Below are 16,345 nucleotides of genomic sequence, written 5' to 3'. Positions count from 1 at the left end.
TGCCTTTCTCTTGGCCACAAATCCTTTCTCACTCTGCCTTTGTTTTGTTAATTCCTATTGACCTTTCAAATAACTATTTATTTTCTGTCTCTCCCAAGCGTCTCTCCCTCAGCCATCATAAAGGAAGCTTTATGAGAGCAGGGGTCTTGCTATAACCTCAGAATCAAGAATAGTGCCTGTTTGGGGCAGCCAGTTAGCTCAGTTGGTTAGAGTGCAATACTCTTAACAGCAAGGTTGCCGGTTTGAGCCCCACATGGGCCACTGTGAGCTGCGCCCTCCACAACTAGATTGAAACAACTGCTTGACTTGGAGCTGATGGAAAAACACACTTAAAATAAATAAAAGCTAAAAAAAAAAAAAAAAAGAGTAGTGCCTGGCACATAAGAGGTACCCAATAAATATTTGAATACGTCCTCCAGAACTCAGCACAACGTTACTTCCTTGACATTCTCAGGTCATTGACATCAATTTTATTTTCTCAAAGCACCCTACATTTTTCTCCTAGGCCCCAGGAAAGATAAAGTGCAAACTTCTAAAAATAGTTCCAAGCGACATCAGTACAAAGGCAGAAACACTAGAATCTTTCAGATTTCACAGAAGCATTTCTGAAACAACCCCACCACTACCACCATCCTCTTTCCTTGCCTGCTATTAATTAACTCAGACATTCTCTCACACCTCTTGAATTTTAGAGCGATATCTAAGAACAAATTGTAATGGTTGGGGTGGGGAGTAGATATTTAACCTGAATCAAATTAGATTGAGGAACAAGTCAATTCAATCAATTCTTTTGAGCTCTCAACGACATTTGTAACTATAGATAATAAGATAACAGGTATTTTCTTTTCCATGACTAGCCTAGTGAAGAACACCTTACAGACAGACATCAGGGACTAAAAAAACCTCCTAAAATGATATTAAGGCATGTTTCCCATATGCAGAATGCTTACACTGACTTTTCTCAGCATACAAATAGCACATGCACAAAGTACCAAAGGCATTTCAAAAACACAGGTAATAAGCTGCATTTATAAATATATCCCATGCTCTTGTTTCTCCCAAGCAATACTGTTGCTTCAACATTCTTGGGGAATAGTGGTGAAGGCATTTATGATTCTGGCTCTTTTAGGTAAGATACATAATTTAGTAATAATGTTAACAATGCATGTATTATCCATTAGTAGTTAGTATCATTTTGTGGTGCTTTACCCTTTGTAATTCTGTATGTATTTAAATGCCCAAGGTGAAGTTTTGTTTTCAAAGTTAAAAAAAAAAAAAAAAAACAGAAAGTTAAAGAACATATTTCCACTTCCAAAATTATTTTTCCATAAATCTATTTTTCAATGTTCATGTTTGTACGTAGTGAAATGAATATTTAATGTTGGTTTAAAAAAACCTCTTGCATTTTCAAAGTCAACAATGATGACTTTGCCAAACACACACACACACACACACACACAATTTGGTTTTCATAAAAATTAGCCAAAACTGGAAAATAAGCAAGAGAGTTTACTAGGTGTTCATGAGTGCAGTGCTGTGCTGGAACCTTTGATTGCTCTCTACTGACTAGACTATTTTACAAATTTATAAGATTAATTTGAGATTTTTGTCTGGTACAGACGCAAATTCTAATCAGTGAAAAAGATAACCCAAAACTTACTGTTTACGTTCCTGTAGGATATTAACTAATTTTGTATCTAACCTGACAATCTTACCTTAATAGTTCTTTATTAAATTGCCTACAAATACTGACCTCTTCAAAGTTTCATATGAAATGGCTTTAACATGTTTTGAATTCCCTCATTCTGTAATGAGTTGAATCAAAATCATCGACACATGTTCATTTATATTTGGTCAGTGTCATGATTTCACCTTTCTGAAAATTATATTTTCGGTTTTGGAGGTTCCACCAAGATGCCCAGGTGGACTACCCTGACAGAGCCAACTAGACTACATTGCTTCTTACACACACACACACACACACACACACACACACACAAAGATATTCCTTCCAGAACTCTGAGTTCATAATTGCTCTCGCTTATATAAACCAAAACCTCAAAGTTCAGAATTTCGGTCTAGATGATAAACTCCTTTCAAGCAGGGCCTTTGCTTTTACTCATCTTTGTATTCTTAGGATCCAGTATGGTGCCAAGTACCTAAAATGTGTTCAACAAACGTTAAATGAAGCTAGAGTATACCACATGTTCAATAGCAACACCAACTGGAAGAGAAAAATCCTATTAATCTCTATTGCTCCTTCTACTACTAATGGTAGTAATCTTTGTAACTATCTGGTCTGCTGGAGGAAGGAAGCCAAATTCTAGATGCTTTGAACGTGAAGACAGAGCCTCCCCAGAAATGGCAGGGAATTCTCATTCTGCAAAGACATGAGTACATAGCAGAATTTAACACATCCTGTGAAGAGTGAACCTTGAGCTCAAGAGCTACAACTCGTAGCAGGCACTACAAACCTACATGTTGCAATACCAAAAATACCCAAATACCATAAAAATAGACATAATCCAAATTACTAACACCAAAAATTTCCCAAAAATATTTTAAAAATGGGTCTTCTGTGGGAATATACCTCAATTGTATAATAGTAAACTAATAAGTTAAATAGAAATTGGTTTCTGAATTCACCTCAAAAGACCAAACTTTCTTAGATGTATTTATTCCATAAGCAAAAGATATACAAGAACTGTAGAATAAGACAATGCAGACCTACAAAGCACCTGAGTGCTAGGAAAATGAGCACAACATGTAACAGCAAAATTAAGTCTCAAAGCAATTGACTAGGATTGGATGCTAGTTCTGGCGTTGTTACCAGCCTAACCTGAAGAAATAAATCTGTATCTGTGCATGAAGGAATATTAGGGTCAAAGCTACCTATTGAATAAGTTATGCAACATATACTCAAATGCTATTTGCTATCAGAAAGTACTAATAGGTAGATACCTACATCACACTGCCAACAATACAGGCCTACCTGACAACTGCACTCCTACTTCTGTGTGGTAGAAGGGTCAATTACTATCTAAGCATTTCTTCCTTTGCTTTTAACTCTGGCCAGAGTTCATTATCACCACTCAGCACACTTTCCATTTCTTTCCCTCTCCTTATAATAGAATCCAGCTGCTCACGCAAGGAAGGTCAATTTAATACTTTAACACCTACCATGTTTCCCCGAAAATAAGACCTAACCGGAAAATATGCCCTAGCGTGATTTTTCAGGATGGCATCCCCTGAACATAAGCCCTAATGCGTCCTTTGGAGCAAAACTTAATATAAGACCCGGTCTTATTTTCAGGGAAACCTGGTATTATACCAGTGAAATGGTAACTGTCTAGCTGCCCTATTCAATTATATCAAGTTCTTTAAAAAGATACAACTTGGCCCAAGGAGGCAATATCTCCTTGTAAGAATTATGAAAATAATAGAATATCTGAAAATTATGAATGCATGAGTAAATGTTTTTACCTTCAAAATATACTACTTCCTTTCATTTACAGAAATTTAATGTGTGTAGATTTAATTTCCAGTGCAATCTTTTAAATCAATGTTTATTTTTTCTTTATTATTTTAAAAATTTATTCTTGGTTATTTTGCACAAAAGGCAGGAGAGACTAAGTTTGTGTCAACTGCAAGGAAAGCCAAAGTTCAGCAGGCGTATCTGAACCTTGCACTCACTTACAGTCGTTAAATTTATCTTGACCTTACAAAAGGGTTTATTATAAAAACGATAATATGATTATTACCTAAATTCACAGATGAAGAGTCACATCATCTACAGGAGAGATACACCCTAGCGATGAACCCAAACTTAAAAAAAAGATTGATTTTTTTTTTTAATGAGCTACACATGTTTTGTCCTCTTAAAATGATTCCAAGTTCTGAATTGCACTCAGTGAAGAAACTGGCCAAATTTTATAGGGGAAATCTCTTGTAAACAGGTAGAACACCTTTTGCAGGAAGTGAGGAAGCACTTTAATGTTACCTCAAAAATTGTATATGGAACCGTATGGCTCACTGACATTTCACACATGTAAAACACTCATGTTACAAAAAAGCACTACCTCTTGAGTGGCCACCCTGCACAAGCAAATTGCCTAAGGAAAAACCCCCAAAGAACTTAATTAGAAATAATTACCCGGCCTGGAAATGCGCTTTTGTTTTAGAAACTGTCTAAATACCAGGGGACTTTCTCTTGCCCCAATCCAGCCTGAGGACAACAAATTGGTCAACGGCGGAAGTTGCCTGACGAAATGACTGCAACATGAAATCCAGTTTTATGATCATAACAAAACCTTCCTTCCGGGGCCAGGCCAAAAAAAAAACTTGAGAAAAAGTCCTTTTGGATGCAACAGGCAATTATGAGCCCCCCACCCCACCCCGCCCCGTCACCAACCAGGGAGAAACAGCTCGGCCCTCGGCTCGAAGGACCCGAGACCGGGGAGGACATGCAGCTCCCCGTTAGAATCTCGGAGGGGCCGCGGGCCGGGTACCCCGCCCGCCTGCCTCCTGGCCGCTCCTGCACCTCCCTCGGCCCCCACGGCCGCCCAGGCATCAGCACTGACCTTCCTCAGGGCCGAGACCAACAGTCCCCGCCATTTCGGACTGTTCTCTTCGCTGAAGAACTCGTACGGCTGCGGCGCCTGCTGCATGGCCCCGGCGGCAGCTCCTCCGCATCGGGGGCTGTCCGCGGGCCGAGCCGGGCCGCTCGGGTGGCCTGACAGGCAGGGCGAGGGCCGGCTTGCCTCGCCAGCCGCCGCCGCCTCCCGCCTGGGCCGCAGCTACGGCCGAGGCGGCTCGGAGGCGGCGCCGGCGGGCGGGAGGGGGCTCCGGGGGCGGCTTCCTCGGCCCGGGTGGCCTTGCCTCGCGCAGCGTCCGCAGAGGAAGCGCGGCGGCCCCTGAGTCCGGGAGACACCTCCCAGCTGCTACCGAGGCGGCGGCCTCCTTTCCCGGCGGCGTTGCCTGCTTCTCAGGCGGCTCCTCCTCCTTTGTCTGGGTTCGCAGCCCCTCGCGGGTACGGCTGGCCTCGCCCTCGCCCTGACTCCCGCTACGGCGGCGGCGGGCGGAGAGCGGCGGCGGCGGCTCTTCTCCTCATCGCCTCATCCCCGCCCTCCCAACAGCAACGCCGCCCGGCCCGGCCTGCCCGAGTCACCTCCAGAGGACCCTGGGGACCGACCGGGCGTGTGCGTTGGGCGAGCAAGCCACACTCTGGCGCACACAGTGCTGGCGACCGTCGCCGCCCCTTCAGCAACCGCTCACAGCTCCCCAGGGCCGCCGCCGAGCTCTGGGTCCCAACAGTCGCGGCTCGGCCCGCCCTCTCGGCCCAGCGCTCATTATCCCGGGTCGCGGGAGAAGCCCAACACCGAGCATGCGTGCTGCGAAGCCGGCACAGGCGCCGGCCCGGCGCGGGGGCGCGGAGACGCGGGGGCCCAGCCGTGGGAGTCTCTCTCCCGGGCGCTTGCTGGGAGCTCGTTCCAGACAGACTACCTAATTTACTGCGTTTTACACAGACTCTCCCTTCTCTCCATCTTCCCAAGACAATCCTGACTCGGTGCCACTCCTCGAGCGCCAGGACTTAAGTCGTGGGAAGCTGTATAGGGATGTGGCGAGAAAGGGGCATTCGGGCTTGACACGATATTTAACGTGTTTGTGTTCTACGTGGCTATACTATAAATAGGAGATAGTAACTATTTCATAGAGTGGTGTGTGGACAGAAGGAGGTGAGGAGTGGAAAGCCCTTACCACACAGTAGGGTCAGAAAAGGAAGGTGACAATCACGTTAATAAAGCTTGAATTTAAAGGTCCTTCACTTGCACGGTCCCCTATGTGTTTACAAAATCACATCGTTTTTGTAAGTCTTTCGAAAGGTATTTTTGAATTGTTTTCTTAATGCTGTCCTTCAAATTGTGTAGGCGTCAGGTCCCCAAAAGCCTGAATCCACACTTGGGGCCCAGCCATATTCAACAGCCACCGAAAAAAGATCTCCAGGCTGGAAGCTTTTCTGAGTTGAAGACATAGACTCTGAAAACTTTATCATTAGCATAAATTTTATCCCACCAAAGATGCTGAGCACATAAATTACAATAGCGTGAGGCTACCAGCAGTGAGGAAAGGAAAGGGAGAATACAGTGCAAAAAAATGTGCCTCACTTCAGTTCCAGGATCAGTAGCTGAGCAATTCCCTCCCCTATAACAAGCACCATTTTGTCATTTGGACAAGATCAGAATGACAGAGTTAGAGTTGGAAAATTTAAGAGATCATTTTTCTAATCCAAGTGTCTAGTGAATCAAGAATGTCTCCTAATGGCAACATCCACATTCCCATACACTAGGGATAAAAAGTAGGATAGTGAAATGCTTGTATTTCTCCAATTAATCTTTCAATAAGTGAGGGCAACGACTTTGGTTTAGATAATCTTTACTTTTCTCTCCTGTTTCTGAACTCCAACCATAAACTACTAAGGTGTCCAACTACTAGACTGTGATTGTATTTTCTTATAGGAGAATAAAATTGTTGGTGGGAAGTTTCATTCTTGGCCAAAGATATTGGAAGCCTTTTCTAGGCCAACTCTGGCTTGAAGACACATTTTGTTTAGCCAAGGCTGTATTTAAACTTTTTAAATTGTTAACATTTTAAAATCAAGAGATTTCACATATCTGTATTTCCAGCTTCTCTTGACAAAGATCTGGCAACACTGGGCCCTGCTGCATTCCTACAAGGGAATAATCAGCAGGCGGTGGGTAGAGGCTGCCCTCTTTAGAAAAGTATGCCATCCCATTTCCAGTTGGCTATATTCCCCACCTGGCACTCTTCACCCTTTTATGTAACCTGCCTAGTCTCTACAGGCATCTGAGTTGTGATCTCTGGGCTAGGCAAACAGAAATGTGATCCACATGCTTGTGGAGGATAATCCAAGAATGACACCAGTAAAAAGTTTCCAAACAGACAAATGGGTCATCTAGAAAAAACTGTTGGATCCATACCTTCCACACACTACATTAGGATAAATTCCAGATGTCAAAGATTTAAATGTTAAAAAAAAACTATAGAATAATTTGTTTATAACTTGAGTACAAAATACCTTTCTACTAGGATATAAAATCTAGAAGATTGATACATTCTATTTTTAAAAATATATGGCAAGGGCCGGCCCGGTGGCTCAGGCGGTTGGAGCTCTGTGCTCCTAACTCCAAAGGCTGCCGGTTCAATTCCCACATGGGCCAGTGGGCTCTCAACCACAAGGCTGCCAGTTCAACTCCTCGAGTCCTGCAAGGGATGGTGCGCTCTGCCCCCTGCACCTAAGATTGAACATAGCACCTTGAGCTGAGCTGCCCCTGAGCTCCCAGATGGCTCAGTTGATTGGAGCAAGTACTCTCAACCACAAGGTTGCAGGTTCAACTCCTGCAAGGGATGGTGGGCTGCGCCCCCTGCAACTAGCAATGGCAACTGGACCTGGAGCTGAGCTGCGCCCTCCACAACTAAGACTGAAAGGACAACAACTTGATTTGGGAAAAAGTCCTGGAAGTACACACTGTTTCTCCATAAAGTCTGGTTCCCCCTACCCAATAAAATCTTTAATAAAAAAAATATGGCAAAAACAAAAAACATCACAAGCTAAGCCAAAGGCAAATGACAACTGGAAAAAAATTATTTGCCACTCATCTCCTAAAGAGTTAATATCCCTAATATCTTAAGAGTTCCTACAAATTAATAAGAGTAAGACTCACAAAAAAAGGATAAAGGATATGAAAAGACAGTCACAGAAAAAGGAAATCTCTCTTAAACACATTAAATATGCTCAACTTCACTCGTGTTATGCAAAATGCAAATTTAAATTATACTGTTATCATTTTCAACTATTTGAATCATACACATCAAAAAGTTGGATTATACACTATGTTGGTGAGAGTATAGAGAAACAGGTACTCCAATATATTATTGGTGAGAGCGTAAATTGGTTCAACCTCTATCAAGAACAACTTGACAATATATATGAAAGTTGTAAAGGCACATTCCCTTTGATCCAGTAAATTCTAGGAATATGTCCTAGGTATACTTGCTCAAATGTGAAATGACTTAGCACAAGGTTATTTATTGCAGTAGTTTGTTATAGCAAAAACAAAACAAAAATACCCTAGAAATAAACAACTTAAATAATCATCAGTAGGAATAAGGGACTGGCTCAACAAATAATAGTAAATCCATAGAATGGACCTATAAAGTCACTTAAAGAGAACCAGGCCACCATGTTGTGTTCAGGTCTCTTGAACTTGAACATTCTCAAAGATACACTACAAAGTGAAAAGAGCAGGATGTATAATATACTATTTAGAGTATTCTACCACTTGTGTAAAAAAAAAAAAAAAGGAAGGCAGTATTTTGTTACATATAAATATAGTATCTCTGCAAAGCTGCAGAAGGTAGTGACAATTCTTGTTGCCTCAGGGATGGTTGGTTGTACCTTTTTGTGACATTTAAATTTTAAACCATATGAATGTTGTACTTATTCTGAACATTAAAAGTCATTTTTTAAATGAAAAATTTCTAACCTCATTATAAGCACCTGCTTCAAGTGTTAAAAATGGAAATATTAAACACAATGATACTGTAAGAGGAAGGGCCTATGCTATATAACAAAAGGCTCAATCAAATTTGAGTTAAAATTAATATGCTATCTGTTGTGCGGGAGACCCTGCTCGCTGCGCCATTTGTCATGCGGGGCGGCCTGCGGGGTCTCTGGTCCCGCTCCCCACATAAGAATGCAGGATACGGTGAGGCCAACAAGGAACACCCACGGAGCCATAGGTAGGGGAGTCATACCACCACGGTCTCACTGGAGGCTGGGCCCAGCGGACGTCGACCTGCCGTCCGCTTTTCCGCCAACCGACCGACCAACAACTCTTCTCCACTCTCTCCTCTGTTCCTCTCTCTTGGCTCTCCTCTTCCGCTCTCTCCGGCTCTGCTCGGCTCCTGGGCAATCCTCGGCAGTCGCAGCAGTTATACCAGTGGCCAATTGGCTAACCGGCCACAGCCGACGGCCAATCAGCCACAGCCGAAGGCCATTCACCACCCGAGCCAGCACCCCTTCACGTGAGGCTGAGAGCCTGTAAACTACTCCTGGGGCTCTGTCCCCACACTATCATAGTAATACTTTGATAGTAATTTTGTCTTTTTAGAATTTAGAATGTCTTTTGGGAGATAACTTGAATGACCCAAACACATCTCAAATTTTAAAAGGCAGTTGAAATTTTACCGCTATTCTCCCACTGAAAACATTCTGGAGAAGGACTTACTCAACATTTCTCCCATTTACTCTCTACTTCCTCAATTTATTTAAAGCTACAAGTGCTGCCAGTCAGTAGCAAACCAAAGCAACACCACAGGAAACAATAAATGTTGTTGTCACTCACTTTCATGGTTCGTTGATGTAGCTAACTTTGCTTCTTATAGTCCACCTACCAGAAAGAAGTTGGGGCAGGTACTCAGATAATTTGCCCTGTAATAGGAGGCTCATGCCCAGATGACAGACCCCCTGTAAAAGATAGCATACCAAAAATGTTTTCCCTAGAACTGTAATTTTTAAAGAAATTCCAAAAGATTTATTTATTAGACTCCTCTCACCCTGAAAAGCAGTGTGTTTATATGGTATATACCTTATGCTACAGAACAGAAATAATGTTCCTTGGTGCTCTGGGGTATGATGACAACACTGAGGTCAGCCAGATATTGCCACCACTACCAGATGGAAAGCCATTTTTGTAAGTGGGGAAGAGCTCCATTTTTCACCCAAAATCTCAAATTATTCTATGTCATTTTTATACACAAATACAGATTTTTTTTAAAGATTGGCTGCTATCTAAAGCCTTGATAGTTCAAGTTTTACATCCCAAAACTTTATTTGAATCAGTTTTTATGAAACTAAAAATTATGTTCACAACACCAAGGCTCATCAAAATATTTTTAATAGTAATATACATTTTCTTCTCTCAGAAATACACAAAACTTTAAAAAATTGTATCAGTATCACACAACAAAACCCTACTGACATAAATACAAAATGTTTTACACAAACAGAGTAACCTACACATTCAAAACACTTTCAATAATTTTTTCACTTGTATGTTTTGGGGGTATAGTACAGACCCACATAGAATGAGGGTTGCTTTAATTAAGACAATTATTTTTGTAATTTCAGTCTTTCACAGCTTAGTGTATATACAATCTTACTGTTGACGAAATAGAGAATTGTAATATTTTCCGTCTCTTAGTAATCTTGTAATGGAACAGAAAAATATCCTGTGTCACATTTCTTGGAGGAATCAGCTGTTATGAAGAACCATTAGGGCTTGTTTCTTCTGTGAATGGTTTCTGAAGGCTTTCAGAATGCTCACCCAAGTTTTGAATAATTGCCTAGTCTATTTACTTGGGATATGTTACTTCTTGAACATGAGCTGATGATGTGTTGCCTTTCCAATTAGTGGATGAGGTAGCTCACTCAATGTAATCACCGAGGCTTGAAGTGAAAAGGAAGAAAACAGAAAAATGTTTCCTATCAACCAAAATGCATATCCTTCTAACTCATCCATCACACAGCCTTGGAGTGATAAGAGGAAAGAAAAAATGAAGAGTGGAAGATTAATTCTGACAGAGTATACATGAGGGAATGGATGAAAATGTCTCATCTAAATAGTGGTTCTGTAATAAAAGTTTCCCCTATCAGTAGGCTGCCATATTTTCATTTATATTTCTATTTTCCAACTTTCTGAATCGCAAGAATATTTTCAACAGATACCATACACTTATATACAGTATGGCACTGGCCAGCAATTTCAAATACTCATGAAGTACACATGAATGTAAGGCACTTTTGCGGTTACAGTGAACGCCTCAAAGTTAGGTATTTTCCAAAAGTGAAGAAATATCCTCATAACAGTTTGTAGGATCCCTGAAAAACCACGTAGGCATGAATCATTAAGTAATCTTGGCCAACATTTGAGAAACTTGGTGTAACTAAAGAACAGAGACATAAGAGGTAAATAATTTTTTAAATTATAGAGTTCTGTATATCAGTACCAGGATTCTAAAATTGCTCTCATAAAAACCTGTCAATTCTAAGTTCTTTTATTTTCTTAACCACAGAAAACTGACGAGTTGGCAACAACCATTCATAGTGTACTGCTGTTTAGATTTAGCGACAATACCACACCAAGTCTGTATATAAAGAGATTGTGAATAAAAAAGGCTTTGAGTTTCTCTGCAAAGTTAATTCTTAAAAATATTATAGCTAAGATAGAATTTTATTCAAACTACTTAAAAATGTGAAACTTCAAGTATTTTTTAATGAAGAATTTTAAATTCCCAAATACAAATACTGTTGCTCTAAATAATGTGAGCTTTTCTATGATTCTTCGAAACTAAAAGGTTTGCAATTTACAGTATATTTTCTTGTCTACGAGAGACAAAAAAGCTTAGATATTATAAAGCCAAAAAGTTAAGGGAATAAGCAATTTTTTATGCCATCATTCCCCCAAACTGTAAAAGAGTCAAATCTCTAGACCATGGCTGGTGAGACCAGGTCATTAACAAAGTCAGGGATTCAGGACAGATACAACTGTACCTTTCCCCTTTATTCACAAAGTATAAGAACATGGACTTTAAAAATATTATTATTTCTATGTTGCACCATTTTAACAATTCAGTGGTTATCTAAATGAGATCTCTAAAAATGATATTTTCAAGCCTATTTTTCTTAAAATTAAAGAATGCTTCATGTTGCTGAATGTGGAGATTAAAATGCATACCTAGCTCCTTTCACTATTTACAATTTAAATCTTTGTTGCACTTCATCTGCAATCATTCCCGAAATTGCAAGGGAAGACGTAGCAGCAGGGGAAGGTGCATTTCTCACATGAAGAATGCGATTTCCAATTACTCCAACTCCTCCATCAAATACAAAATCTTCCACCAGATTTCCATCTCTATCCAGGGCTTGGGCTCTTACTCCAGCTGGACCTCTGCAAAACCAAGAGTGGCAGTCAACTGACTGGAAGATAGGACACTTTACAAGTCAGTAGTCTCAAAGTATTCTTAAAGCAATAAAGTCTTTATTCTTCTGAATGCCCAGTCATGTGGAAATCCAACAGGTTTGTGTTTAGCCAAAGGCTGTCAGTTGTAGCCAGTAAAACTTATATCCTCAACCTAGAGTGTAATACCTGCCACATAGCAGTGCCAATAAATGCTTATCAAATGAATACACAAATGGGTAAGCTAGGTGTAAATATCTGCTCTTTCCCAAAGTAACAGATAAATTTGTATTTAATTAGAATAGATGTATTTTTTATTTAAATTTATAAAATGAATTTATTATAAAATCAATGGGAATAATAAAGCTCTTCTGGTTAATACAAAGCAATGAAAGCAGGATTTTCATGTTACAGAATTGTATTTGTGTGTGTGTATGTGTGTGTGTGTTTTGTTTTGATAACACACTAATAAAATTTATGGAGAAAAATATTTTCAAATGGCAGCAAGTTCATGTTTTGTAGTTTGTTTTTATTTTTAATAGTTTAGCCTTGAATATCAGGATAACTTTCAATTAACTAAAGAGATGACAGGAAAAGCATAAAAATGAATTAACTTGGCAGCATGTTAATACGTAAGAGCCTTTACTATTAAAAGTTATGTTTTATAACACTTGAGTGTACAAATGAGATTTAAAAAAATTTTTTAAATAGTTTAAAATTTTACAGATGAAATTTGAATAAAATATTTTTGGTTTCCAAAAGCACCTTCATTGAAACTGTTCAAGAAAACCCAATTTGAAAATAGCTGCCTTATACACACCACTGGCACTCAAGAAATCAGGCAACAATATTAAATATTTTTATTGATTCTGGGCCAGTGCAGATACACACTTGAGGAAGATACAAAGAACAATATGAGAGCACGGCCCTCTAAGACTTCAGTCTGGCTGAGAAGAGATAATGATATAATAGGTATTATTTGCCAACTGCTTATTCTGTGCTAGGCATTCTCTCATTTAATCCTCACAACTCTAAGTGGCTGATACAGTTTATAATTAACAGCAAAGAAACACAGAGTGATTAAGTAACTTGCCTGAAGTTACACAGCAATACTCTTCATTTGTAGAAAGGTAAATAAGGATTACAAGAAGGGTGAAAGGTTCTATGAGAAAGCTGAGTAATCTGCTCTACAGACTCATGCAGGGAATTTGGACAAGAGATTTTTGGGCTGTAAGGATTTCTGAGTAAGATCAGATATAACACTTAGAACACAAGATAGAATGGGACGGAAGCTGAACTTTCTTAGAGTAAGGATACATTAACAGTGTATCAGTCAGTGTGTGGTCCATTTTGTACATTCTGTATTTGTAGCTTATCTCAATTCATCAAAACAGCATTTCTCCCTTTTTCTTGTACAATGCGCTGCTTCTGTTGAGAGCATCTCTATGGGTTTCTTATCCCTCTCTTATCTGGCTGAAGGCCAACATATAGAGGACACACAGTGGCTTGACCATCCACTGACATTGAGTGTTCAAAGTAAAACTACTCTTTCTACAGAGGTTTAGTTAGCACATTCCCCTTACTCCTAAAACAAATAGAAGCTAATACTGATTAACTACAGTTAAAATGTGTCTATTTATTTTGCTTACAAACACCAATTATGTTCTCAATTTCCCTATATTCCTGCCAAAGTGCTCCAGACCTATAATCCAAATTGTAAAATAACAATATACAATGTTAATTTTTTCTAAGGATCTCACTTTAGTTCAAACTAAAGTAACTATTTAATATGAAATGTTTAAACTATCAAACTCTTCATATTCCCTACTCAGCACTTAATGCAAATTCAGGGTTTTTCTTTGCATTTTTACATATAGGCATCCCCCCTCAGAATACCTCAGTTTGAGATGAGTATTATCATTTGAAATTTCAGGTAAGATTAACCATAAATGTCTTGCGGGCCAGGACAGCATCTTGTACAACACCCCTCCTTCACCTCCATGTCTAGATTTGTGCCTTGTACATAGTAAGGACAGATACTTTTAATTTTTTAACTTTTAATTTTTAAAAATTCCATTTTAATAGTCAAAAGAACAAATGATTCAGCAAATTTGATATTTATAAGTCAGCTACATTTAATTGTTTAGTGTTATTTGTAGCCAATGTATTTTACTATATTTGTAGCTAAATTTAATGGGAATGTACATCCTAGACCCTTAAGTATGTCCAGAAACAACAGCTGAATATCTAACTAATGGCATTAATTCATTTGAGAAGCATTTTTATTTATTATTTTACTGTTCTGCGGCAGGCATTATCCTGTGGGCTGGGAAACAGCTATGACCCGCTATACCTGACACCTTTGGCCAGGTCCAAACAGGTCAATTTGGTATTTTATAAAACTCACCATGGGATCTACTGTTAATCTAAAAGTAGAAGTTCACATGAGCATATTTAAATTGGGAATGGTGGAAGGGGAAAGTAAACAAATCATCTTATATCCAAACAATAAGGAAGGGTATTTTGGCTACTAATCTTCAACTTAATTGGATTTTGACAAGATTTTTCTATATTCAATTTTTGAATTTTGTTGAGAATTTGGTTTAGGGTTTAGGACATTGTCAGCTTTTGTAAATGTTTTCTAAGGGCTTGAATAACACAAGTATCCTGTAATGGGGTGGAGAAGTTCTATAAATCCAATAAATCAAGTGCTATTCAAATGTTAGATATTTTGTCTGCTTGATCTCTTCTATCAATAGTCATGTCTTAAAATCACCCACCACAATTATGGATTTATTGATTTCTGCTAGCAGTTATATCAGTTTTTGTTCTCTGTATTTCGTATTATATGCAACAAGTTTATGGTGACCCTCTTTATTTCTAATAATAATTTTTCCCTTAGGGTGTATTTTATCTGAAATGAATCCAGTTCTCATCTTTCTTTTAATAAGCATCTGCCTAGCACATAAATGGATTTTTTAAATTTAATCTGACAATCTCCATCTTAACCATTAAGTACATTTACATTTATTGTAATTATTGATATGTTTGACTTCTACCATGTCATTGTATGCTATTTAACTTGATTTTTGGGGGGTTTTCCCACCTCCTTTCCTGACTTACTGTCTTTTCTATTAATATATTCTTCTTTCCTCCTTTACCTGATTTAGAAGTTATACAATGCTTCCATTCTTGTATTTAGTTTTATTTATTCAGATGGGACTCATCCTGAATTTTATGTCTTTTTTCCTCTGAAACTTCCATGAGATGTAGGCTGGAATCTTCTAATTTTTTAGTCCATGTCTTTTAATTTCCACATAATGCATCTTTATCTTATGACATTGTTCTCTAAATTCTTCAGATTTAACTTTCAATTTACTGATTTTCTCTTAAGGTCTAAGCAGCTAACTTAGTCATTTGAGTTTTAAAATTTAAGAACTATGTTATTCATTTTTAGAAATTCTAATTAGTGTGTTTCCAAATTTGCCTAGGGTTGTTTTTTTCTTTGCCTTATTCTTTTTCATGTTTTCCACTCCTGTTTGTTTTCAATTCACTAGAGTATATTTACTTTACGGTTTCTAAAATTACTCTTACCCAAAATTGTGAGGGGTCTAATTCTGGTATTTATTTTATCTGCTTACTCTCACTTACGCTGCTCTGCAACTTTTGATGGTGAGTTTCTGTTCAGCAGGGAATACTGCAAGGATTGGGTTGAGGTTTTGTTCCTCCACACAGAGGTTTTACATTTGCTTCTATCAGGTGCTCCAGGGGTATTACCATTTTGGGAATACTTTTTTTTTTAATGGAATTTTTTAACATGTACAAAAATAAAACGAATAGTATAACAAACTCCCATGTATGTATTACCAAGCTTCAATAATAAGCAACACACATCCAATCTTGTTTCATCTAAATACCCACTCACTGTCCACCTCTCTCCACTGGATTATTTTAGAGCAAATCCCAGATGGCATATCATTTCACTTCAATGTATACTTCTTTAAAAAAGATTCTTCAAAATACTAATAATACAAAACCAATAATTGCTTAATATCAATAATATTCAGTCTGTGGTCAAATTACTCTGATTTTCACTTTCTCTTTCTCTAATCTGTTTAAAGTGAGTGAGGGAGAAGTGGTTAGTTTGAAGCAAGATAGTAACAAGTCTGGAACTACTTTTTAAATTAATTTCTTAGCTTAAGGTTCCTAGATCAAGCTGGTGGTATAAATTCACACTTGAAGCACTTGTGAGAACAGGCCCAGGGTTCTAGATTTTTAGGAGCTTCCATCCCCCTTCCCTCAGGACC

At 38.8% G+C, this 16,345-nt stretch overlaps 2 protein-coding genes across 8 annotated transcripts in view; both read right to left on the bottom strand.

Annotated features, from left to right (window-relative positions):
* The window catches only part of SOS2 (SOS Ras/Rho guanine nucleotide exchange factor 2), an 81,372-nt gene extending 76,523 nt beyond the window's left edge, over positions 1 to 4,849 (bottom strand). The window contains exon 1 of the mRNA XM_019725650.2: positions 4,581 to 4,849. Coding sequence (XP_019581209.1) covers positions 4,581 to 4,667 — 87 coding nt within the window. The 5' untranslated portion in view covers positions 4,668 to 4,849. The remainder of the gene's footprint in view (positions 1 to 4,580) is intronic.
* A 5,112-nt stretch (positions 4,850 to 9,961) lies between these two features.
* The window catches only part of L2HGDH (L-2-hydroxyglutarate dehydrogenase), a 38,453-nt gene continuing 32,069 nt past the window's right edge, over positions 9,962 to 16,345 (bottom strand). For 3 of the 7 annotated variants that reach the window (XM_019725653.2, XM_074327493.1, XM_074327494.1), the window contains one exon: positions 9,962 to 12,029. In XM_019725653.2, the coding sequence (XP_019581212.1) occupies positions 11,834 to 12,029 (196 nt within the window). In that variant the 3' untranslated portion in view covers positions 9,962 to 11,833. The remainder of the gene's footprint in view (positions 12,030 to 16,345) is intronic. The other 4 variants (XM_074327491.1, XM_074327490.1, XM_019725654.2 and 1 more) reach the window with 4 other exon arrangements.

Source organism: Rhinolophus sinicus, linkage group LG03, assembly GCF_036562045.2.
Source record: "Rhinolophus sinicus isolate RSC01 linkage group LG03, ASM3656204v1, whole genome shotgun sequence".
NCBI classification, from domain to species: domain Eukaryota; kingdom Metazoa; phylum Chordata; class Mammalia; order Chiroptera; family Rhinolophidae; genus Rhinolophus; species Rhinolophus sinicus.
The sequence above is the reverse complement of the archived record's forward strand: the minus strand, read 5'-3'. Positions and strand labels throughout refer to the sequence as shown.